Genomic DNA, 23,838 nt, shown 5'->3' on the forward strand with positions numbered 1-23,838 from the left:
TTTTGTTTTTATAATCGTACAAAACACAACATAAATAAATACATTTATTTATATGTCACTGAATGCTCAAATAGGCTCCTAAGCAGTTTACAAATATCCATAATTAAAATGCACAATCAGATAATTGCACAGGTAAAATAACAATTCAAAACAGAGACTTGGGTGCATTGCAAAAGACAAACAACAGATTCACGTTTTGGGTTTTTTAAAGCTAGTTTTTCTCTTCTCCCTTGAAAGGCCCCGGGAGGGAGAAGGTTGGGGGAAGAGGGTTGTTACTGGATCACTTTGGAGGACAAAAGAATGAGAAATTATTTGTTCCTCTTTAATCTTTAGACTGGTGTTGGCCGAAAAATCCAATTCAGAGACTATTGGCAAAAGCAAGAGTAGCCCCCCCCCCCACAGTCTGTTGCTAAGGGATTAAGTAGGTGGGGGGCACAAAAGAGCCTTTGCGATAGCTGAATAATAAGGTTCAGCCTGAGGGACATTTTGGTTAATGCTTTGGGGAGGGGGAAAGAAACGCTGCATGCTAATACCCAGCCCCAGATTTATTCTCCAGGCTGAAAACAAAGAGCATTTTGTAAACAATGATGGGTTGTCTGCCTTGCAGGGTCAACTGCTTACCCCTTTCTCATGCCCCAAGTCCCGTCTGTTAAGACGCTGCATCCAAGTTGACTGAAAAGAGGGATCAATCTCTGGCATCGTTCCTGGGACATGAGTGTAGCAGAGTATGGCCATCTTGTCCTGTCAGATCAGCCTGCTCAAATTTATCTCCCATGATGCACAGAAGCATGAGATGGCCATTGCTGTACTAGGCCCCATTTGCAACATACAGTGGTACCGCGGGTTACATACGCTTCAGGTTACATACTCCGCTAACCCAGAAATAGTGCTTCAGGCTAAGAACTTTGCTTCAGGATAAGAACAGAAATTGGGCTCCGGCGGCGTGGCAGCAGGAGGAGGCCCCATTAGCTAAAGTGGTGCTTCAGGTTAAGAACAGTTTCAGGTTAAGAACAGACCTCCGGAACGAATTAAGTACTTAACCCGAGGTACCACTGTACACTGAAAACACAATGAGACTACTTCAATAGACATTGCCACAGCCCCACCCCCAGCCTGGCAAATAATCCTGGAAACTAGTTAGTTAAGAGTGCTGGCATGTTATGTGACACCAAGAATACTGACCGTGGAGGCCCCAAATCAGGACATTAAATCTCATTAGTTAGAGTGAAAGTGAGATTCGTAATAAAAAGATGAATATTACCAGCAGTGAAAATTCATAGCCCAAGCCTATTAGTCTCCAATTTTGCCAGCTCATTACCAAGCAGCAGTGAGGAGAAGGGCTGCAAATTCATCGATTTCAAGGTTTGCTCTGTGCGCTGGGTTTCTAAAGTGTGAATGTCCTACGCTGTGTAAGAATTACACGGAAAAGCAGGGGACAAAATGGCGTTGTCCACGCTCATCTTTTCCCTTTCATCAGGGTCCATTAAAAGAAGCAAAGCTAGGGACTGACTGCCTCGCGAATCCCAAGTTGAGCAACTTGTGGCACGGTCACAACCAAAGCAGCTGTCATTTCCAGCAAACCCAACAGCCGCCTGCTTGAACTAATAATCCTGTCTTCACGCTGCCAGCATTCTTTGTGTCCTCGGCTCTCCCAGGCAAAGGTGATGTGCTCCACCACTGGCTCCCTTCCATCGACAAAGAGGCCTCTAAAACCCAACTCAAGGGGTTAACCCAGGTTACACACACACACAGTACAAGGGAAAGGAGTGAAGCATTAGAGTGGAACTGAGCCAAGAGCTCAGCATAAGGAAAGCCCTACTGGTTTAGATCAAAGGCCCAGCAGCCTATTCTCACAGCAGCCAACATCTGGGAAACCCAACAAGAAGAGCAAAAACCCCACATTTGTGATCCCCAGGGACTGGTATTCAGACGCAGTCCAGAGCCAGATGCACTGATGAACCTAAGGCAGTTTCCTATGGCCTAAAGCACTCTTCCAGTGGGGAGTTGTTGTGGTCCATAAGGACTTATGAAGAGCCCTACTACATCGCACCCAAGGCCCATCTCATCCAGCCCCCCGTTCCCACAGCAGCCAAGCAGAGGCCCGTAGGCAATGCTTTTATTTTTGGTTGAAGAAATGAGGTGCCCGTACTCTTTGATAAAGGTGCTGTAGGTGCCAGCACAAAATGGCCGCCAATGACAGCCCGTCCCCCCCGGCCACGGTGAAGACAAGATTCTGGTCTAGATGGGCATTTGGGCCTCATCCGGCAGGCCTCTTGTTATGTTCTTTATTTCTTCCTTACCCAGAGCCTCATGAAGGCATCCCTACCACCCTCACTGTGGGCACTTACATTTTCCTTCCTCTCTTCCTTTGCTGCATGGGAAGAAAATGAAGTATCCAATCCAGGCGTTCAAAGGAAGGGCTTTGAAGATTTCCATTCAACGCAGTTTGATTTGACATGAACAAACAAACACACGCAGGCAGGCAGAAATTCATCAGACTTAAAACCAAGATTTATTTAGAGGGGAGGGGGAAACGACTTTACAAGAAATTGCTCTCATTAATTAATAAGGAAGGCAGATAAATAAAAGCTATTACAAAAATCTGATTTTTTTTCTTCTTTTTTTGCAAATTACAAGGGGGGGGAGCTTTGTAAAATTTTACAATCAGTAACCTACTTTTTACATAATTACAAATTAACATATAGCAGTTTAGGTTGTTGGTGTTTTTTTACCCTCTTCACTGTTGTATGTTTCTATTTTTAAAGTGTGTTTTTTAAACATTACTTTCAACCAGAAATATGAAACAGGTACCCTTATACAAGCCTAGATAGTGGGGCGGGTGAGAGAGAGAGAGAGAGAAAGTCCAAATGAGTGGACAACATCATTATAATACATTTCTCTGGCAAGTATGCAAATGTACTCGTTCACTGTCAGAAAGGAATTATCATACCTTTATTTTAACTTTATATAATTCAGCTTTCCCCAACCTGGTGGCCTTGAGATGCTTTGGGTCACAACAACTCCCACTGGAAGGAACCAGGTTGAGGAAAGCTGAACCAGAGAATAATTGAATAGAAGGAACCTTTGAACACCTACAGATTTTATTTAAATACACAAATGCACATCTCCTTTTTTTTTTACATGTATGTAACACCGGACTCTCTGTGTGAAGAAGAAGAACAATGGCAGCAGACTTTTAGAAACTTTTCTTTTTCTAAAATGTTACCACATGAAATGGCATTCCATTTTGCTCCCAGCCTCTGGTGCCCCTCGGCATCCATGCAACGACCCACGGACAATAATAATACTAGATTAAACCATTCGTCTTGAGCTTTAAAACTGAGCTGCACTGCTAAAGTGGAAACCCTGTGGATCGTGCTCCTTTACATGGATGAAAACTGGATTGTAAAGCGCGGACGGGGAAGGGGATGGAGGGAGAAACCATCAACAACAGCTAGTCTGCTATAATTAAATAAAGTTGGAGACAATAGTTTTTGAGAGGAATGAAGGTGGTTCCAGGCAGGCTCTGCTTTCTGTGTCCTACACATGCTCATTTTCTCTCACTGCCACCTCTGGACAAACAGCTTAAGGAAAAAAAGTTACCCCAGCCTGCAAAAACTCATTTAGCAGCACCGAAAATGGGATGAGCATATCCAATGTGAGAAGTGATCTGCCTTCAACCTGCCTTTAGATCTCTGAAACGTGGCAAAGAGACACTGGGTTTTAGAGGTTGTTCCCTAGCAGTGGTCAATTGCATTCAATGCTCTACAGGTCATTTTTTAAATTTATCGATTTAATATTTACAGAAGCAAAAAAAAACCCCACTTTGGGCTTGACAAAACAGCTCAGTAAACGTTTCTCTCTTCTTCTTTTTAAATCCAGATCTCTTTCAAACAAACAGAAAGATTTATTTATTTTTATGGCAAGCCCAGCTTGCAGTCAAGAGAACAAGCAACAACAACAACAAAATAATTAAAGTAACAACAATAATAAAAAGTAGACCTCCACAGCTGCCTCCTGCTGCACTTTTGGAGAGTGAATTGCTTAGAGAGCTTTCGGACTCAGCCAGGCTGAGGGAGGTTCTCCATTGCTGGCCAAGACAGACCCGACGTACCTGCCGCGGTCCCAGCACTGAAGGCTTGTTAAAGAGTTTTCTCTGTTTTTCCGCGCAAGATTCTTGCGTGGGGAAAAAACAACAACACAAATCCTGAGACGCTCTAAAGGGAGAAGGCATCAGGACAATAGTGCAAACCTTTCGTTAAAAAATAAGTCTGAAAACGTGGTAGGAAAAGGAAGCTTTCAAAATGCTTCAGGGATTTGGCGGGGCAGAGGCAAGGCGAGAGAGAGAGAGAGAGCACTATTTGTGCCCTTTTCTCCAGTCTACAGGAGTAATCTCTGGGGAGTCTATATTATTAAAAAAATATCATAACAGGGGACCTTTCATCTTCCCTTGGCATCACCACATAAGGAACTACTTTGCCAGCTTGTTCCACAGTTCTTTTTGCATTGGCACAAGGTGCTAGGGAGAAAGTCCTTTCACACACCTACTCCAAAAAAAACTTCCACTGGGGCTGCATCCCTCTCTGCCCTGCTGCCTTCCTGCTCCCAGTGCAATGAAGGATGCAGTTTAATCTCTTCACCCACTCAGGGTCACCGCTTGCTTTGCAGAAGGAAAAACAGCTTTCCGAGATTCCATACAGAAAGCACCAATCTCACAGGATGCATTTCTGAACCTGATAAAGCATCACCTGTACAGGAATCAGCAGGTGCGCCCATTAAGTGTGACTGGTGGAGCAACGCCAAATAGTCAAGAAGTCATTGGATCTGGCCTGACTCACTATGCTTGTATCCGCCAGAGTGAAGGACGCTCAGTCTGCGACTCAAACACTGGAGTGTGCATGGCCAGAAGAATTAACTGGAGTCCAAAAAGAAAAGAAGGAAGAACTATGCACCAAACCCTCCTAAAGGCTGAGCCACCCAATCATTTAAAAGCTGGGAAACTTGCCATGAATGGATTCCCCCAACCCACGGGGTTCAAATTGCAAAGGGAATTGTCAAAAGTTCACCCATATCACATGGTGCTAAGTCCGAGAAACAAATCCAACTATTTTCAGATGTTATAAGGAAACATTTTATCAGTTTGGGGGGGGGCATTATTTATCTCTTCCACCTCAAAATGATGGTCTGCACTGACGCAACCTGTGATGCCAAATTTGGAACTTTGCAATTCTTAAAGGTGGCAAAACTGTGGCCCTCTAGCGGTTGTCTGACTACAACTCCCATCATCCCTGACCATTTGGCTGTGCAGGCAGGGGGCTGATGGGAGTTGGAGTCCTACTGCAATTGGAAGGCCACAGCATTCGCTCACCCGCCAAGTTCCCCTTACCAGATGAGGAATGTTCAGAAGCTACAGTGGACTCCGCTATGCATGGAAATGAAAGGCCATTGCACTTCTGCTTGTATGGCTCATTTCCCACCCAAGTTGCCGTCAGCTGAACACCCTTCAAAATGGCTATGAAGGTAGCACTTCTAGCAAAGAGATGAACAAGCAAATTTGGAGAAAAGCAAAAAGCAGAAAGCCAAGGGAAGAGAAATAAGAATTTGGGCTGCTGTTGATTTTTGCCTCTAACCATCTCTTGGGCAAAAGCAGTCAGTGATCTCTATGGTGAATTAGTGGCTTTCTAGTTGAAACTACTATTAATACTGAAGGCTGAGATAGGAGAGCTGGGAAAGGAGGTGTTCTTGGGCCAGGGAGTCGGTCAGGCCTTCCCTTGTGCTCATTTCAAAAGGGACTTGAGAGTAGTTGTGATTTAAACATTGGCCTGTTGCGGCTTTCCTGAAGTGGCTTCTGAAGAAGGGAAGGGGAGCATGTGGCTCTTAAGAAGTTGTTGGACTACAGCTCCCATCAGCCTCAGCCAGCATGGCCAGCAGTCAGGGATGATGGGAACTGGAGTCCAGCAACTTCGCAAGAGCCACAGATTCCCCTTCCCTGTCCCTAAAACATACACTCCATCTCTCTCAATTTTCAAAGATTGCCCGTTCATATTTCATTCCGACTTGGTAGCCTTAGCCAGCTCAAATCCATTCTTACACTTTTGCTTCTATCAAGCAGAAGATGCCCGATACTGTCCCTGGAACTGTGAACCAGCCAAGTGCCTCCAGTATTCCCACAATGCACCTGTGTCCTGCGGCACAACTTACTCTGTGTGCAAACAGGTCCTCAGAGCCTCTCTAATGGGAAACCACCTTCCTAACTGAGTTGGCCAATTTGCCGCTACGTGGCCTTGAGTCCATTCCCCAACACAGAGATGGATATTTTGGGGGAGAAGGTGTTTTTGCCAGTGGAAGAAGCACTAGAACAGAGTGCCAACAAGTAAAGAGATATTTAATATCAACACAGTCCCTGAACAGTTTCAGCTAAACCTTTAGGGAAGAGCTAAGCTCAGCCAGCCTTTTTCTGTACAGAATTAAAGCATACCCCAACGGATATACAGCTACATTTTCTATATTTATATTTATATATAAGTATATATACAGTACTATCTATATATATGGCAATGTAGAAAACATTGCATTAAAGAGCCCCATGCTTTTGCTATAGAGGGCGATGGTTTTTGATGGACTTCCCCAATAGAAGATCAGCCAAGCTGCCACCCGGGGATGCACTTTCCCCCCAATCTTTGGAGATGAAAACAGAAGCAGGGAGTGTCTGTCTTAACAGCCAGCATTGCACACAGAATGGATGCTTTTCTTTTCCTTTCAGAGAGACACGTGCAGCCAAAACCAAGCCCGCCCAGTCCGGCCACACCCAGCGTCTGAAGCTTTTGCCTCCCCTGCTTCCTTTTAAAAGGTAATGGATCCAGGACACGGGCAGAGCCAGCAGTTGGGAGCAGGCTGCAAATTGTAGGCACGCAGGTGGGTTTGCGCTGCAAGGACAATTCAGTTCAAGGCAGACAAGAGTCGCTGCTGCATCTGCCCTGTGCTGGGGAGCGCTCTGCAGGGCACAGCACGGGGCAGCCTCATCCTTGCAGGAGGTGGAACAGCGGGGTCAGCAGAAGATTTCCTCGCCCTCCGGTGCTGCTTCTGGCGACTGAGCCTCTGGACAAGGGAAGGAAATCACAAGCAAACGACATCAGGACCATGCAGAAGGGGCACATATTTCCTGCTCTCCCTGCTCATAGCTGTGAAGACCTTAATGCCAAAATTAAATATTCCAAACGCAATCTTGAAGGTGCTCCTGACCTGCTTTCAACCCCACCACTGGGTATCGCAACGAATCTTTCCTTGGGCAACAAACCTGTGCCTTCAAAGCAGGCAGTAGTGACAGGCTGTTGTAGCGGCAGATTTCTGATTCCCTTTCCAAGGCACGTCAGGAGCTACAGAGGAACCAATTCTCTCCTGTCCGCACCGGAGGAAAGAACTGCAAGCACTTCACATCGAGGCATGGTGCACCCAAATCCTGGCCCTGAGAATCAGATGACCCTGGCAGTGGTGGAGCTTCATGCTCTGGCACCAGGGGGCGGAGAGCAGGTAGGGGCAAGGCGCATCCTGGGGGTGTGGTGCACCACCCACAGGGGTGGGGCATGCGTCTTGGGGGCAGGGCATGCTGCCTGCGGGGGCGTGGTGCCCAGCGCCGGGGGGGGTGGACAGCCGCAATGGCACCCTGCCAGGATCGCTCTGCTGGGGGCGGTGCACTCCCCCTGCACTCCTCTTCCTCCGCCAGTGGACCCTGGAGAAGATTGCCCGCATTACTTAAAAGGCACCTCTTCCCCTTCCTCACTTCTTATTTCTTCTAAGTGTCCAAACAGGGCTTGCCTGCTGCTGCCTCTTCCTTCCCTGCTCCAAATAGCTGCTTCCTTTCCAGGTGTGAGGGCTGGTCCATTATGGCAAATGGGGCGCTGCCCCACTAACCTCAGTCTGCCCAGAGCCAGCGCCCCACTTGTCTGCCTTCTTACTTACAACCGGCTCAGGGGGTAACTATGGCTGTTTGCTTCCTCCTCCTCAAGTCTCAGTGTTGCCCTTGTATAACTTAGCAGGGAAGAGAAAGATGGGGACAAAGCTACAATTGGCCCTCGCACCACCTACTGTTGGGCCTCCCAGCCTTCTGGCCTATCTGTCTCAATGGGCAGCAGCAACCACTGCAGGTAAGCTGGTGGAAGGAGGTCTCATGAAGACATCTTAGCAAGTAGAAAGAGCCCTTTGCTTACCGGCTGGCTGAGAACGGTGCCCTTTGCCCTTCTTCTTCTTCTCCTTCTTCTCCTTCGGCTTGGCCAAGCCAAAGAGGCGGTTCTGCACCTGACCCTGTCCGTCAGCTGCCTTGTTGGCTTGGCTCGACGTCGTCGTGCCAAGCAGGTGGAAAGCGCCTTTCTCCTTGTGTGTCCTTGTGAGGCTGTTCCTTTTGGGCGACGCAGACAGTTCTTTCTCCAAATGGCCCTGTTGCCTGGAAGACGAGTCGTCGGGCACAGGAAGGGAAGGTGTCCTGGTCATCTTGCCGTGCTGGTTGGAAAGCTGCAAGGCAGGAGGCAAAACAAGTGGTAGAAGTGAAACAGGTGTGGTGGCGGAGGCACCAGCAGTCCAGGCATCACACTGATAGGAGCAATCCCTCCCCGCCATGAAAATAAAAGGCTGCCTACTGGATGTTTTAAGCCAGTGTGACACTGTTTTGCAATGAGCAGTCTGCAGGGGATTTGGCTGCGCAATCTGTTCCGCAGCAATTTTCCGCTAGGAAGAGATCACAGGATGGCCTGTGGGAAACTAAGCAGGGCCCCAGCCCAGGAACACCCTCCTCTCCTGCTGTTTCCAGCAATTGATATTCAGAGGCATGGCTACCTCCAGCTGTGAAGGCACAGCGCTGCCATCTCGTCTAGCCCCAACTGATAGCCCTTCTCCCCCATGAATTTGTCTAATTCTCTTTCCAAGTCATCCAACTCGGGGGCATTCACTGCCTCCAGTGGGAGTGAGCTTCACTGCTTAACATGCACGGTGCGAAGAGATGCTTTCTTTCATCTGTTCTGAAGCCTTCAATCAGCTTCCTTGGATGCCCCCAGCATCTACTGTTAAGTGAGAGGCAGAAAAGCTTTGCTTTCTCAAATAGGGCTACCCCGAAACCCTGGAGAGTTGCCCCACTGGGCTTCAACTGGTAAGTAAGGACCCAGCACTGGGTCTAAGATGGGTCACAGCTGCAGCACTACGGCCATACAAATACGAAGTTTTACAAAAATAACCAAAATGGGTCTCCTGTTAGAAGGTGGGTCTGATTTCTGAAAAGGCTCAAGTCTTCTGGTGTGGGCCAGTGGGACCAAACTCAGTACAGTGGTGCCCCGCAAGACGAACGCCTCGCAAGACGGAAAACCCGCTAGACGAAAGGGTTTTCCGTTTTGGAGGCGCTTCGCAAAATGAATTTCCCTATGGGCTTCCTTCGCAAGATGAAAGCCCATAGGGAAATCTCCGGGACAGCGGGGAAGCGCAGCGCTTCTTCCCCACTGTCCTCGGACCTCCTCCGAAGGCTGGCGGTGGAGCGGAAAGCCCTTCTCCCCGCGCCAGCCTTCGGAAGGCTCCTCCGAAGGCTGGTGGTGGGGCGGAAAGCCCTTCTCCCCGCGCCAGCCTTCGGAAGGCTCCTCCGAAGGCTGGCAGTGGGGCGGAAAGCCCTTCTCCCCGCGCCAGCCTTCGGATGGCTGTCCTGAAGACTTGCGGTGGGAGGAGGGTTTTCCTTCCCACCGCCAACATTCAGAATGCTGTTCTGAATGTTGGCGGTGGGGAGGAAAAACCCTCCTCCCACCGCAAGCCCCGGGAACAGAGGAGAAGCGCTGCGCCCCTTCCCCTCTGTTCCCGTACCTGTCCTGAAGGCTTGCGGTGGGGAGAAAAGCCCTTCTCCGCACCGCCAGCCTGGCAAGCGGTTTCCATAGGAACGCATTGATTTTCAATGCATTCCTATGGGAAACCATGCTTCGCAAGACGAAAAACTCGCAAGAAGAAAAAACTTGCGGAACGAATTAATTTCGTCTTGCGACGCACCACTGTACAAGGTGGCTTCCTATACGCACCTGCCTTTGCCAAAAACTAGAGTGAGAAGGTGACTTACTGGGCTGTGGTTGGGCTCTGCCCGCAGCTGGGAGATCTGCTCCATGTCCCTCTTGAGCTGCTCCTTCTCCTTCTCCAGCTGCTTCTGGGCTGCGCGGAGGTGCTCCAGATCCAGCTGGTAGGTGGCCTTCTTCTGCTGCAGCTCCTCCTGCTCCTTCTCCAGGCTGTGGTGCCCCTTCTGGAGCTGCTCCTCCCGCTGGGCCAGCCGGGCCTCCCGCTCCGCCACCTCCTTCTCGCGGGCCTCCCACTCCCGCTCCCTCTTCCGCTTCTCCTCCTGGTGCTGGGCCTGCTGCTTCTGCAGGTTGGCCAGCTCCTGCCGCTGCTTCTCCAGGCTGCGCTGCTTCTCCTGCTCAATCAGGGAGTTGGGGCGCAGGGAGCTGCGGGTCAGGGCCCTCTCCGTCAGGAGAAGCTTCTGGTCCTCAATGTAGGTGTCCTGCTGCACGACAACAGCCTGTGGAAGGGAGGGAAGGCTTAGGGAAGGCTGGAGCTCGGGGCTTGGCATGCAGGAGACGCCCTGCCCTCCAGCTCAACCCCTGCTCTCTCCAGGAAGGGCCCGGAGAGGACAGGAAGAGACTCCTTTCCTTGGATTGCCACTACCAGGTGTTGCAGAGAAGAGATGGGGAACCTGAGCCCATATGTGGCTCTCTAGACTTCTATATCTGAACTTGGAGTTCTACTAAGGCCATGTCACTTCCCTATACCATGTTGTCCTCTGGTGCTGGCCCTGCACCCTCCTTTAGTGTTCTTGCCTGGCTGCAATGTGTCCCTGAACTGTGATAATACCTCTTATTTGCCTGGTGCATAAGAGTGGTGTATTTCCGGCCATGCCCAGTTTGGCCCCATTATCATGTGGCTGCCAGCAAGGGAAGGTGGCTCTCGGCTTGAAAAAGGTCTCCTACTCGTGGTGTAGACAAGACAGAGCTAGTTGTGCCCATGGCCCAAGTGGGTATGAGGCAGCTCCCTCTGTTTCGGACCTCTCCACGCAACGGGGCTGGCTTGAGAGGCATTGTATCCTGACAACACCAATGCCATGCACATAATCATCCCTGCTTCTGGGAGAGACCCTTTATTTCGCTGGACCCCTTGCTAGAACTGAGGGCTCCCCCAACATTCTGCCAGCAAGTACACCAGCAGAGGGAAGCTTAGTCTAAGCCTAAGCATCCCAACCCTTCTGATATGGAGAGGGCTTGTGAAGACTTTAAGCCAATATTACATGGTGCATTGTGCAAGCAGAGAATCCACACAGCAAAGAGCCCTCGGCCAATGGCCATATTCCTCTCCACCCCCTCCTCCTGGGAGTTACTCACCTGCAACATACCCAGCAAGCTGTGGAGGTGAGTGATGCTCTGGAGAACTTGCTGCAGGAGGGAAAAAAAGAAATAAGCTGCTGTCAGCTGCTGATTCAGTTACTGGCGACACTGATCTGCTGCAGTGTTTTAGCCCAAGAGGGGCAGAAGGGAGAGCACACTCTACTATTGATCAACCATTAGCAAACCTCAAGTGAGCCTCTGTAACACTGATCAAGCATCTGACACAACAGAGTGTTCTGGACTGGTGTTCATTGTGAGATGGGTGCTCCTCATGCATGCAAAATTGTTTTGCAGTGTCCACACAATGTGTTTGGCATCAAAATGCAAGCCCGTATCCTGCTCCTTCCACAAACTCAGTGTGGATATCTGCTATTTTTTATTTATTTTAAAGTCTTCTTGCAACAACCCATCTCCAGATTAGACCCTCATCTGGAAGCACCCATATTCTTTGGATATCGAGTTTTTGTTCTATTTCCCTGCTGGTTTAAAACGTTTTGATTGTTTTTAATTGTGTTGCATGCTGCTTTGGAAACCGTGATCCTGAAAAGCAGAGACCAGGTTCCTTTGGCTGTGTTCCTCAGCAAAGAAGGCCAAGTGAGAACAGGAATGTTTACCTCATTGTTCCTTTTCAGCACAAACATCAAGTTAGCTGTTCCTCCCTGGGAAGAGATCAGACAGTCTTAATGAGAACAAGGCAGAGGAAAGATAGCAAGGATCAAAGTCAGCCTCAGGCAGCAACACTGATCCCCAGGAGGAGACAACCTGTGACCCTCCACTTATGGATGGACTACAACTCCCATCATCCCTGACACATTGGCCACGGTGCCTGCAGCTGTGAGGAAATGAAATCCAACAAAATCTGGAGGCCCACAGGTTGCCTGCCCATGCCTCGCATCGGGTGTTTAGTTCATTTTGCCTCAAACTCTTTAGAAAGGGGAGACAAGGCTGCAGCTTAGAGGTAGAGCATTTGCCTTGCATGCAGAAAATCCCACGCTCAACTTCCAGGCAGGGCTGGAAGGACCCTCTCTGCCAGTCAGTGTGAACAAAATAAAATAAAATAATTAAAAACAAGGCTTTATGTGAAGGGGTTTTAATGTTCCAGAATGGTGATTATTTTTTATTTTGTTTGTTTAAATTGTTGTTGTTTAGTCGTTTAATCGTGTCTGACTCTTCGTGACCCCATGGACCAGAGCACGCCAGGCACTCCTGTCTCCTTTCTTTAAATATCAGGCCTCAAAGTTCATGTTTTTCAGGAGGAAAAATAAGGCTCTGCTGAATGAGCCAGAATGAGCCCCAAGGAAATTGTCTGGGTGGGCACCCCCATGGGAGACTGTGGCGTTTGCCTCCTAGTTTGGGTCAAGGAAAGGGTTAAAATGGGTGTGATGTGATTGGCCAGTGAGAATGCAAGGGGGGAGTAAAAGATAGAGTGGGAGGTTTTGAAAGTCAGTTGAGGTTTGGGAGTTGGGAGTTGAGGCTTGGGTGTTGGAGAAGGAAGAGGGTGGAATAGGCAGTGGGTTGGTAGAGTTGTACAGTGGTGCCTTGCAAGACGAAAAGAATCCGTTCTGTGATTCTCTTCGTCTAGTGGTTTTTTCGTCTTGCGAAGCAAGCCCATTGATGGATTAGCGCTATTAGCGGCTTTTAGCAGCTTATCGGATCAGCTGATAAATGGCTTAGCGGCTTAGGAAAAGGGGGGGAAGGGGGGGGACCGCAGGAACTCGCAAGACATTTTCGTCTTGAGAAGCAAGCCCATAGGAGATTCGTTTTGCGAAGCACCTCCAAAACGGAAAACTCTTTCGTCTAGCGAGTTTTCCGTCTTGCGAGGCATTCGTCTTGCGGGGCACCACTGTACTGTGAGAGAGTGAGAGGAATTGTTAGGTGGAGTCAGATAGATAGTTGGGAATAATTCAGTTTGGAGTTGTTAGGAACTAAGATTAGGAAACTGACAAGAGAAAAATGAACTGCAACCATACGCTTGTTCCTGCATTTAAAAATAAACTTGATTATTTGTTTATGTTAACAACTGTCTGGACTCCATGTGTCCCCGTGAGAAGCGGGGTGGTGGCAGCGAAGAAAGCTATCGCAGTGGTGGCACAGGGTCAACAGACTGTGAAACGTCCGGGGGCCCTGTGTGATCGCCACAGAGACCTTTTTAAAAAATGTGCCTTTTTAGTGAAGGCTTTTATCCCAGTCTGTATTTCTGTTGGATATGAAATTGTTTGTATACATGCAGCTGCTGTTTCAACTGTTCATGGGCTGTTTTTTTGTTTAATTGCTCTGAGGTGTTTCATAGGAAAGCGATTCATGAAATATGCAGCCTTCTAGACCTCTGGCACATTGGATACAACACTGTCTCTTCCAATTTGCAGGTGCACTCCAAGGTCTTAATAGTTGGAGATGCTAGGGAACGGACATAAGAACATCCCAAGAAAAGGCCAATGGTCCACCTACTCCAGCAGCCTGTTGTCACAGTGGCCAAATGGGTGCCTGTGGGAAACCTGCAAGCGCTAGAGGACTCCCTCACCCCACCCCCTCCTGTGGCTTCCAGCAACTGGTATTCAAAAGCAGTGCTGCATCTGACTTTGGTGGCAGAGCACTGTTGTCACGGTTAGTAGCCATTGGCAGCCCTATAGGCAATGCATCTACTGCTAAGTGAAGGACCCTCCTCAGTTCCATACCTTCTTCAAAACACTGTCCGACTCTGTCCTCCGAAGATCCTGCACATCGTCTCCTTCAACCTTTTCCACCCCTGAAAAGTCAGATGTTAACGTGAGTTCCTTAGGCCCAGGAAAAAACATAGAATGATTGCAATATTCCAGCCGTAGAGCTGAGGGCAGTCTAGAACCACCTCTCCACATCCTTATTTGAAAGGAAGTCCTCCATTTTCTTTAAACTTGTAAAAATCATTTTTTAAAAAGCAGTTCACAGCAATCATACACACACAAATACACATCTAGAATTGCAGGTCACTAACTATTTCAGAAAACAGTGGCGATATTCTGAGGCAATCTGCTAAGATGGAGCACAGAAAATACTTTAACTTGTACAATCAACTCTTAAGTATTATACAAACATGCTTAATATTTGACTGTATAATTTACATTGCATATTGATGGAATATTCCTGGGGCAGGGGGTGACACCATACAGGGATTCTTTGTTCTGTGTACATTCAGAAACCAAAAAAGAAAGAAGAAAGTTTTGTATGTCCAGTTGAAAGGGCCTTGTCTGTAGCAGCTCCCTCATTATTGACTTTCAGGAGGAATTTAAAAATACTATCATCCATGAAAGAAATGGTCCCTGCCAACCCACAAGATTGGGCCAATGCCACTAAAGGCTCGGTTTCATGTTGATGTCAAATGAGCCACACCACCTTGGGGGACAACCTGCAAAACTCCTACAGATGATCTCAGCGATCGAACTGAAGCAAAAGGGTTCAGGCAGTCCCTCAAGATATCCCAGACCTAAGCTGTTCAGGAATTTGCAAATTAATACGAAGACCTTGGACGCAAGGGACGCGGATGGCCCTGTGGGTTAAACCACAGAGCCTAGTGCATGCTGATCAGGAGGTCAGCGGTTTGAATCCCCATGACGGGGTGAGCTCCCGTTGCTCGGTCCCTGCTCCTGCCAACCTAACAGTTCGATAGCACGTCAAAGTGCAAGTAGATAAATAGGTACCGCTCTGGCAGGAAGGTAAACGTCGTTTCCATGCGCTGCTCTGGTTCGCCAGAAATGGCTTAGTCATGCTGGCCACATGACCTGGAAGCTGTACACCGGCTTCCTCAGCCAATAAAGCGAGATGAGCGCCGCAACACGAGAGTCGGCTACGACTGGACGTAATGGTGAAGGGTCCCTTTACCTTTTATTTTACCTTGGACGCAAGCTCAGGAGGGGATGGGCATGCAAAGATCAACACAAAAGCAGTGTGAAGTTCTAGGGAAAACCATGGCGCCTGGGGAAGAGGTGAAAAGGATACTCACCCTTGCAGACATTCATTTGGTGACTGTCAAATCCTCCAAATGTTTCTGCCCTCCTGGGGAGGGAGACGGGTCCCACACCCTCTTGCTCCAAGGTGAGGCTGCTCATCTGCTGCCCAAGGGCACTTCCGAGGCTCCTGCTCACCAACCCTTGCAACAGCTCAACTGAAAGGAGAAGAAGCAAGCAACCAGAAGTTAATTATATGACCAAACTCCATTCATGCTAACCTGCCAATGCAGATTTGAATGTTAGGAAGAAACTAAGTTGTGAAGGCAGTGGTGGGTGACTTATGGGAGTCTGCAAAGTCACCTGTGTTCAAGCTAGACATCATGAGGATTCATCCAATGCTTGCAAAGCACACAGGGCTTTACAGAGAGAGTAACATTAAGATGAAAAGTCCCTGAACCCAGAAAAAACTCCCAATCTGCACTGAGACAAAGAGGAAGGGCGGCTGAGGCAAGAGAAACAGGGCAAGAACACGTGCAAATGAAATTATAAATGCTTATGCTAGACTTTGGCAACCTGGTGCCCTACAGAAGTGTTAAGACTACAGTTCCCACCAGCCTCAGCCAACATAAATGTGCTTATGTATCGGGACCTTTCAGCAATCAGTCTTTAGGTAAAGGTAAAGGGACCCCTGACCATTAGGTCCAGTCGTGACCGACTCTGGGGTTGCGGCACTCATCTCACTTTATTGGCCGAGGGAGCCGGCGTACAGCTTCTGGGTCATGTGGCCAGCATGACTAAGCCGCTTCTGGCGAACCAGAGCAGCGCACGGAAACGCCGTTTACCTTTCTGCCAGAGCGGTACCTATTTATCTACTTGCACTTTGATGTGCTTTCGAACTGCTAGGTTGGCAGGAGCAGGGACCGAGCAACGGGAGCTCACCCCGTCGCAGGGATTTGAACCGCCGACCTTCTGATTGGCAAGTCCTAGGCTCTGGGGTTTAACCCACAGCGCCACCTGCGTCCCCAATCAGTCTTTACTTTCCCTATAATCAAAACTCCCCAAGAGCAGCAACATCTAATAACTGCAACAGTCAACAGGCTAGGTAGGGCAGATGGGAGTTGGGAGTCCAAAACGTCTGAGGAACACCGGGTTGGCAAAAGGTGGCTTAGGCTTAAGTTTCAGAAAAGGATGAAGGTTAAGGGATTAAGAATTGGGTTGTGGGTTCAGGAGAGATTTGAAATGATGGTATGTGGGTGCGCATGCCACCAAGCACAGGTGTCCTGCCTGGGAGACTATGCCCCCTGACTTGGGCAAAGTGGTGGACAAAACGGGGGACCAATTCCAACTTCATTTCCTAAATTAAATCTGTCTAACCACATTAGATTTGTCTCACCTTTGCTGCAGTTTAGATCCCTGCATCCTAGCTTAGGATTGTCTACACTGACTGGCAGCAGCTCCCAGGCCTCCAGACAGGAGATGATGCTCCCTGCCCTCACCTGAAGATGCCAGAATTGAACCTGGAAGCAGACACTGCCGCCCCTGAGCTACATTTGCTAAGGCTGCATTTGCTAAGGGTGCATTTGCTAAGGCTGAATATACAGGTGAATATACAATTCCTTTTGGGGAGAGGGCAGTGAATGGAAGCTTACCTTCAGTTATCACGCTCTTCATCACACTTTCCCCCTTGGGTGCCTCTTCTGTGTTGGCCCGGAACAAGGTCCTAGCCCCCGAGCTGTCCTCGTGCCCGCTGCAGTCTGTCATGTCCCGAAAGATCTTCTCCTTCTCCTCCAGCAGCGTGATAATCTGCTGGTCTTTTTGATGGAGCTGTTCTGTGGGGTAGAAGGGGAAGGTCAGTCGAAGAACTGCTGCAGAACACAGAATGTGCCTCGGCAACTCGGTGGGACTCGCAATCACTGAGACCCAGGCCCCACCTTCTGGCAAGTCAGGGAATCACAGGAATCGAGAGAAACTCGGGTCACAGAGAGTTATTACCATGGGGAAAGGATGCTTTGCAAAATGAGGGGACAGGGCAAACTGATGCAAAGCAAACCAACACTGTACCTAGTCAGACCATTATTCCTTCCAGCTAAGAACTGTGTAGACAGTGTGGAGCCCTCCAGACGTTCGACTGAGATTCCCACCCATCCTAGCCAACTTGGCTAACAAACAGGGAGTTATAGTCATGTAACATCCAGAAACCCCCAGGTTTGCAAAAGCTGGCTTAGGTTTAGTTTCAGAAGGTTTATCTCGAGCGAGACAAAGCATGGGTTTGGATGACAAGTTAAAACAAAACTGTGGTTCAGCTCACAGCATCAGCAAGACTAGAGGAGGAACGAAGCGGCCACAATGAGCTACCTCTGGGAGCCCAGCACATTCACACTAAACCATGGTTTGGCTCAGTATCACATATGAACTGAGTCAAAATAGAGTAAGTGAGGGGAGGTTTAAGAGCCAGTGCAGTGCTATAATTAGCGAGTTAGGTCTCAGTACAGGGCATTTGGAATCAAAACACCGTGAAGTTTACTGGGTAGCTTCTAAAAGGCCTGTGGCCCTCCAGTTAGTGCCATCATCACTGACTACAGTGGTTGGGGCTGCTGGGCTTATGACTCTCATATTTGGATGGGCGTTGGTTCCCCAGCTCTGCACATTTATGGCATGTTTTAGGCAAAGGTTTTGGTCACAGCTTCTGTTGTTTTTACCTTTCAGTTCCCGGGCTTTGGTGTCAAGCACTCGCTTTTCCTCCTCCGATTCACTAGGGATGCCTTCATCTTCTTCCTTATCCCTGCAGGAAGAGCCAAAACAGAGTAGAACAGGGCAGGAAAAACATCAACATCTCTGCATCTTTTTGAAACCCCTGAAGTGCTCATTTGGGGTGTCAGTGGGAAGCAAATGTTTTAGGAGGAAGGAAAAGGCTTTCATTCTTTGCAGAGGCGACAAGATTTCTGGCAAGGCTTAGAATGCCTGGACTTGAATATAAGCAAACTTTTAACAAACATTACAGTAAGTCGGCCAGTAGGTGGCCAATTTTGCCTACTGATGTCCAGCATTGGGCAATTTTACATCGGATGGATTTGTAACTTGCATTATTTGGTAATTTTTTTATTTTGTTGCTATTTGTACTGAATTCTCGTCTGGCGGTACATCTTTTCCCGGTTTATTTAACTTTACAGTAAGACACTATCAGTCATATTTAGTTTTATGCTCATTTAAAGTCGTATGTAGACAAGATACTTAGCTGTATGTACAGATGCTATTTATTTATATAACAATTCAGTTTTAGCAGCCTGCGGCTAAAAAAGCAAAGTGGTTGATTGATGATTAAACTGCAGAAATGCAGTGGATTAGCGTATCTCAGAATTGCTTTTGTATAGCTCATTAACTTTAACAACAATGTCAACACAGCTCAGTTACACATAGACCTTTTTCCAACAAAGGGATCTGTGTCTTTTGCATGCCTGCTTACTATATAGTCCTGTTTAATAGTTTACAACAACAATCAGCGTGTAGAATGTTCGAGCTAGCCAGAAATTTTGGAACTCCTCCCTTTTATTCAATGTGATGCAAGGACACCGAGCTTAGGAACACAGGAAGAGCTGCCTTATAACTGAATCAGGCCGTTCGTCCATCTAGCTCAGTAAGGTTAAAACCCCTGGACAGTTAAGTCCAGTCAAAGGCAACTATGGGGTTGTGGCTCTCATCTCGCTTTCAGGTCAAGGGAGCTGATGTTTGTCCAAAGACAGCTTTCCGGGTCATGTGGCCAGCATGACTATAAACTGCTTCTGCCGCAACGGGACATCATGACGGAAGCCAGAGTGCACAGAAAAGCCATTTACCCTCCCACAGCAGTGATACCTATTTATCTACTTGCACTGGCATGCTTTCAAACTGCTAGGTTGGCAGAAGCTGGAACAGAGCAACAGGAGCTCACTCCGTCGTGGGGATTCGAACTGCCGACCTTCCGATCAGCAAGCCTAAGAGGCTCAGTGGTTTAGACCACAGCGCCACCTGCATCCCTTGTCTAGCTCAGTACCCTCACTACCCTGTCTGGAAAGTTGCTCTCCAGGGTTTCAAACAGAGGTCTGCCCCAGCGCTAGCTGGAGATGCTGCGGAAGGCATGCAAAGCAGATGCTCTACCAGATCTATGGTCCTTCCATTCAACATGGCACCACAACACCATCAAAAATGGACATGTGGGTCCTTGACCTGCACATCCTAAGAGCATTCAAATACTGGAGCAATGCTCCAGGGCAGCCTCCACCTTGATGCCACCCTGCCACAGAGACACAGCCAATCCTAAACTGGATTGCAATTGCATTCCACACACAATGCCCATGCATTCCGCAGACCAACCACCAGCTGCTTACATAGTATTCATGGTGTCCTGGATGCTTTGTATCCAGCTGTTGCGCTCTTCCTTTGAGCTGGCGCGAACTTCCACCATTTCTGGGTCCTTCCCTCCCATGCTGATAAGGAACAAACCCTTCTCCTCATGGGCTACTTCTCGGACAATCAGCTTCTTCAGAGATATCACTGTGGATTTTTGATCCTTTTGGGAAGAAGAGAGGAAAACAAATCAATCAGCTTTCAGTCTGATGCAGCCTGACAGGCCTACTTTTCTATCTTAACCACTACAAGCCCTAACCAATGGATTATTTAATACATATCCCCCTCTAAGGTACTTCAGTTTAAACACACACACAGGTGATGGGAGTTTCTCAAGCCTGCAGCCAATCTTTTGTTTTTGTTTTATTAAAGATTTTCTTGTTTTACAGAAGTATGTGTAATGTCTCTCGTATTTTTTCCATGTAACGTTTTTACAAATCAGTTTCATTACCTGCAGCCAATCTTAGATGCTGTGGCGAATGAGAGCAAGCGACTTACTAAAGCATTTCAGTAGGTTTTAATGGTAGGGAGAATTTGGACTAGGAAAACATCTTGGCTCAACTCTTCACTACTGCTCTGATTTGTCCAACACAAGTCCACCTACTATATAATGAAGCTGCCCTAAATCAGAGCCTAAATGGGGCTCTAGATGTTGGTTTAGATTGGATTCATTGTACAGCCGAGGAGGAGAACCAGTGGCCCTTCAGAAGTTCCTGGAGTCCAGTTCTCAGCATCTTTGGCCACCGGTCATGCTGGTAAAGGCTAATGGAAATTGGAGCCCAACAATATCTGGGGAGCCACAGATGCCCCATTCGTGTTGCAGAGAGTCCGGAAACTGACTCTCTTAAGCTGTGTGTTGCTTCCTGACAGTATATTTCCTTACTTATACCAACACAGGAACATCATCACAGATTGCCAAATACGTTTCTGTGTCTCTGCAAAGGGTAGGACTGAATGGGAAAGGAGAACAATAAACTTTTGAAATGCACAGTTAGGTAATCACTACTGCATGTTATGGCCTTGAGGTCAGCTAATGCAATGAAGACTTCTGGGGAACTTAATCGCTTGCTGCAATCTTGTGGCATTTTGGTTGGTTCTAATAAAGACATTGCCCCACTGGGCATTTTGGAGGTCCCCCCCCCTTAAAGATCAAAAGCACCATTGCATTTTATAGGTTTTTGAAAAGATTTTTAAAAACCAGCTTTTTAAATCCCATTTTGTAATTTCATTCTGTACAGTTCTGCTGTTTTAACGTGCTGCTTTATTCCTGCTATTTCTTGCTCTTTTAATAACAGTGAGCTTTGCCCAGAAGGGAGCAAATGCTTTAATAAAATAATAGTAATAAATTTGAAAGATGCTAAGGAAAATGTACACAGAGAAAATAGGAGCCAGGAATTTTTTGCCCCCAAACAAATATATTCAGAGGCTGTGTGCCTTTCCTTAAAAATGGTGAAAAGGAGTGAAAGGAGCAGATAATTTTAAAAACAAACAAAAACTAAATACAAGAATCATCTTTGATTCAGTAACTCATTTTTTAGCCAAATGTATATTTATCATAATTATTATTATTGATTAGAAAGTACTAAAGATCTTACCAGAGATGCAAACACATATTTCTGGTCCTTTTCCTGAAGAAATATCAGAACATCTGAGAGGAGAACAGCCTGGACTTCTGGCAAAGAAAAACACAACAGACCATGTAAAAACACACAAACACTTGCTCACTTCTAAACCTCAAGTCCTTTGAGAGACCTGGAAGTTTAGGGAAGAGGTGGCTAAGTGGGCAGGAGAGCGCAAATGCTCCTTATTCACAATCAATGCTTTTGTCCTAAGAGGAAAAGGTGTTAAAACGCTGTTTTTCTAAGGAGTGGTTTTTGCTGGGTATAACTCTCATTGGCTGCAGGCAGCTCTCCATCCACCCACCTCGACCATCAGTATCAAAAGACCAAAGTGTCAGGTCAAGGGGAGTTTCTCCAGAAGTAGTGGCCACAAGCAGCAAGTTTCTTCCACAAGGTGCAGCAATGGCAGTGTTTGCAGCTCATCATTTCACTGTACATGAAGTATTTCTAGAATACTAGTTTCTGGAAACTAAAGGAGAATTCTCCTTTAGTTTCTGGAAACTAAAGGAGAATTCTCCTTGACACATGGCAGGATGCTTACAGGACAACCAATATGCTCCAGGGTGAGAGTTCACCCAGAAGGAGAGTTTAACCATCTCCCCCAGACTAAGGTTACCAGACGTCCTCGTTTCCCAGGGACAGTCCCCGGATTTACAAATCAGTCCCCATACAAAATCCATTGAAGTTGAAAAGTGTCCCTGGATTCATTGAAAAAAATCTGGTAACCTTACCCCAGACTGAAGGTGGCACATCCTGGAGCAACTTAGAAGGCAATGGTTGAAGTAAGGTTTAAGAAAAAAGGATTTGAAATTATACATGTTTGTTTATGTGTTTGTTTGTTTGTATTGTGCATTGTTTGTGTTTATATAAATTGTGAAAAACCAATAAAAATTTTATATATATAAAAAAAACTTAGAAGGCAATGGCAAACTTGGTTTCCACAGCCCCATGGGCTAAACACTATTCCAGCTGAATCACGCTGTAGAAGAAGCAATTCAATCCACCTCTGCTATTCAGATAGTTTCCCAGGTACCATATAACAAGTGTCCAGCAAGTATGATGTACCAACCTGGGTCTGTGTGCTGGACAGAAGCATCAGAAGCATCACATGGCTGTGCAGGAAAAAAATATCCCTACAGGTAGCACTGGGAGGGACTCACTTCTGAAATCCTGGAGAGGCCACTGCCAGTCAGAGTAGATAATACTGAGCTAGATGGGCCAGTGGTTTGACTTGGTATAAGGCAGCTTACTATGCAGGGGTGGGGAAAACTGTGGCCCTCCAAATACTGGGGGGCTCCGACTCCCATCAACCCCATCTAATAGGGGCAATAGTCAGGGATGACAAGAGCCAGGGTCCAGCAACACCTGGGGGGTTAACTCTGCATGAAGGTCATCCCCCAAGGCCCTGTTGGTGGGCAGCTATACAGGATGGGAGCTTTGTAGCAGTGACATCCAAACTCCCACCCTAGAGAGATTCACCTTGCTTCATCTTGGCTGGGGTTTGGAGAGCACATTAAAGCACTGCAGTTGCAAAAGGCTTATGGGGGTCCACTGCTAAGTGAATGGTTGCTGCTGCTGCCGTCTTATGCCAATATTGCTGGCTTTATTGGCTGTTATTATGGTCCTGGTTTTTCTCTCTCTTTACAACACAACAGTTTTAAAGTACTGTAGGCCTTTGGAAATCCACTGGGGAAAATGCAGGGCGCACATTTTTAAATAAGCAGCTGTGCTTAAGCAGTCTAGGAATTTAAAAGACTGTCCCAATGTGGAGGGTCCAACGAATTACACCTTTATCCAATATGCAGGGACAGGAAGGGAATACAGATGGCAAGGCTCACTTACCTTTCAATTTGCTGGCTGCGTTTCTCAGGGAGATGGGCCCGTCCCGGACAAACTTCCTGCGCCGCAGGTCCTCTCTGGCGAACATCTGCCCGCTCTTCATTCTCATGATAGACTTGCTGTCCGTCCGGGTGTAGATTTCATTGAGGCGCATCTTCTTCTCGTAGTTGCTGACTTTGCTGTTCACAGCAGTGATTACTTCCTTCACCAGGTTTAGGGACAGCACCAAATCTTGATGTTCCTCGTCGTTTTCTTAAAACACAAGGAGACCCACCTTTCAGTTCTCGCTTAATTCTTTTCGCCCAGCTCTTGAGCTTTAGCTAACTTCTTTTACGTTCCCTTTCCCTGACCCTCCCAGCTATTTGCTGAGCACACATTTGACAGTGACACTTAGATCTCTCTCAATTTGTGTAGAGTTGAGGTGGGGAACCTTGGGGCTTGGGGTCAAATGGAGCCCTCCAACCCTCTCTGGCCTTCAAACTCTCCCCTGGCTAAACCCTTTAGCTGGCCCTTCTTCACACCTAGAGTGTTTTTTGGCTCTTGCTTGCCTTGCTTGTAGGGGTGTGGAGAGACAAGCTAACTGTATGGAGGTAAAATTAGCATCGTGATACAGTACAAGTGCCAAAACAGGGATCGTTGCCAGAAGCGGCATGAAGAATCAGCAGACCCACACAAACCTACACT

The 23,838-nt window shown here is 47.5% G+C and overlaps 1 protein-coding gene across 6 annotated transcripts in view; it reads right to left on the reverse strand.

Annotated features, from left to right (window-relative positions):
* Positions 1-2,489: 2,489 nt before the first annotated feature.
* Positions 2,490-23,838, reverse strand: part of AKAP13 (A-kinase anchoring protein 13) — a 246,861-nt gene continuing 225,512 nt past the window's right edge. For 5 of the 6 annotated variants that reach the window (XM_081170988.1, XM_081170990.1, XM_081170989.1 and 2 more), the window contains 12 exons: positions 23,158-23,406; positions 21,292-21,368; positions 19,678-19,859; positions 18,013-18,095; positions 16,963-17,142; positions 15,367-15,528; positions 14,066-14,136; positions 12,005-12,049; positions 11,388-11,438; positions 10,082-10,531; positions 8,208-8,508; positions 2,490-7,098 (listed from right to left, as the gene is read on the reverse strand). In XM_081170988.1, the coding sequence (XP_081027114.1) occupies positions 7,049-7,098; positions 8,208-8,508; positions 10,082-10,531; positions 11,388-11,438; positions 12,005-12,049; positions 14,066-14,136; positions 15,367-15,528; positions 16,963-17,142; positions 18,013-18,095; positions 19,678-19,859; positions 21,292-21,368; positions 23,158-23,406 (1,901 nt within the window). In that variant the 3' untranslated portion in view covers positions 2,490-7,048. Of the gene's footprint in view, positions 7,099-8,207; positions 8,509-8,536; positions 9,304-10,014; positions 10,532-11,387; positions 11,439-12,004; positions 12,050-14,065; positions 14,137-15,366; positions 15,529-16,962; positions 17,143-18,012; positions 18,096-19,677; positions 19,860-21,291; positions 21,369-23,157; positions 23,407-23,838 lie in introns of those variants that run through there. The other variant, XM_081170992.1, reaches the window with a different exon arrangement.

Source organism: Podarcis bocagei (assembly GCF_964188305.1).
Source record: "Podarcis bocagei genome assembly, chromosome: 14".
Taxonomy (NCBI): Eukaryota; Metazoa; Chordata; class Lepidosauria; order Squamata; family Lacertidae; genus Podarcis; species Podarcis bocagei.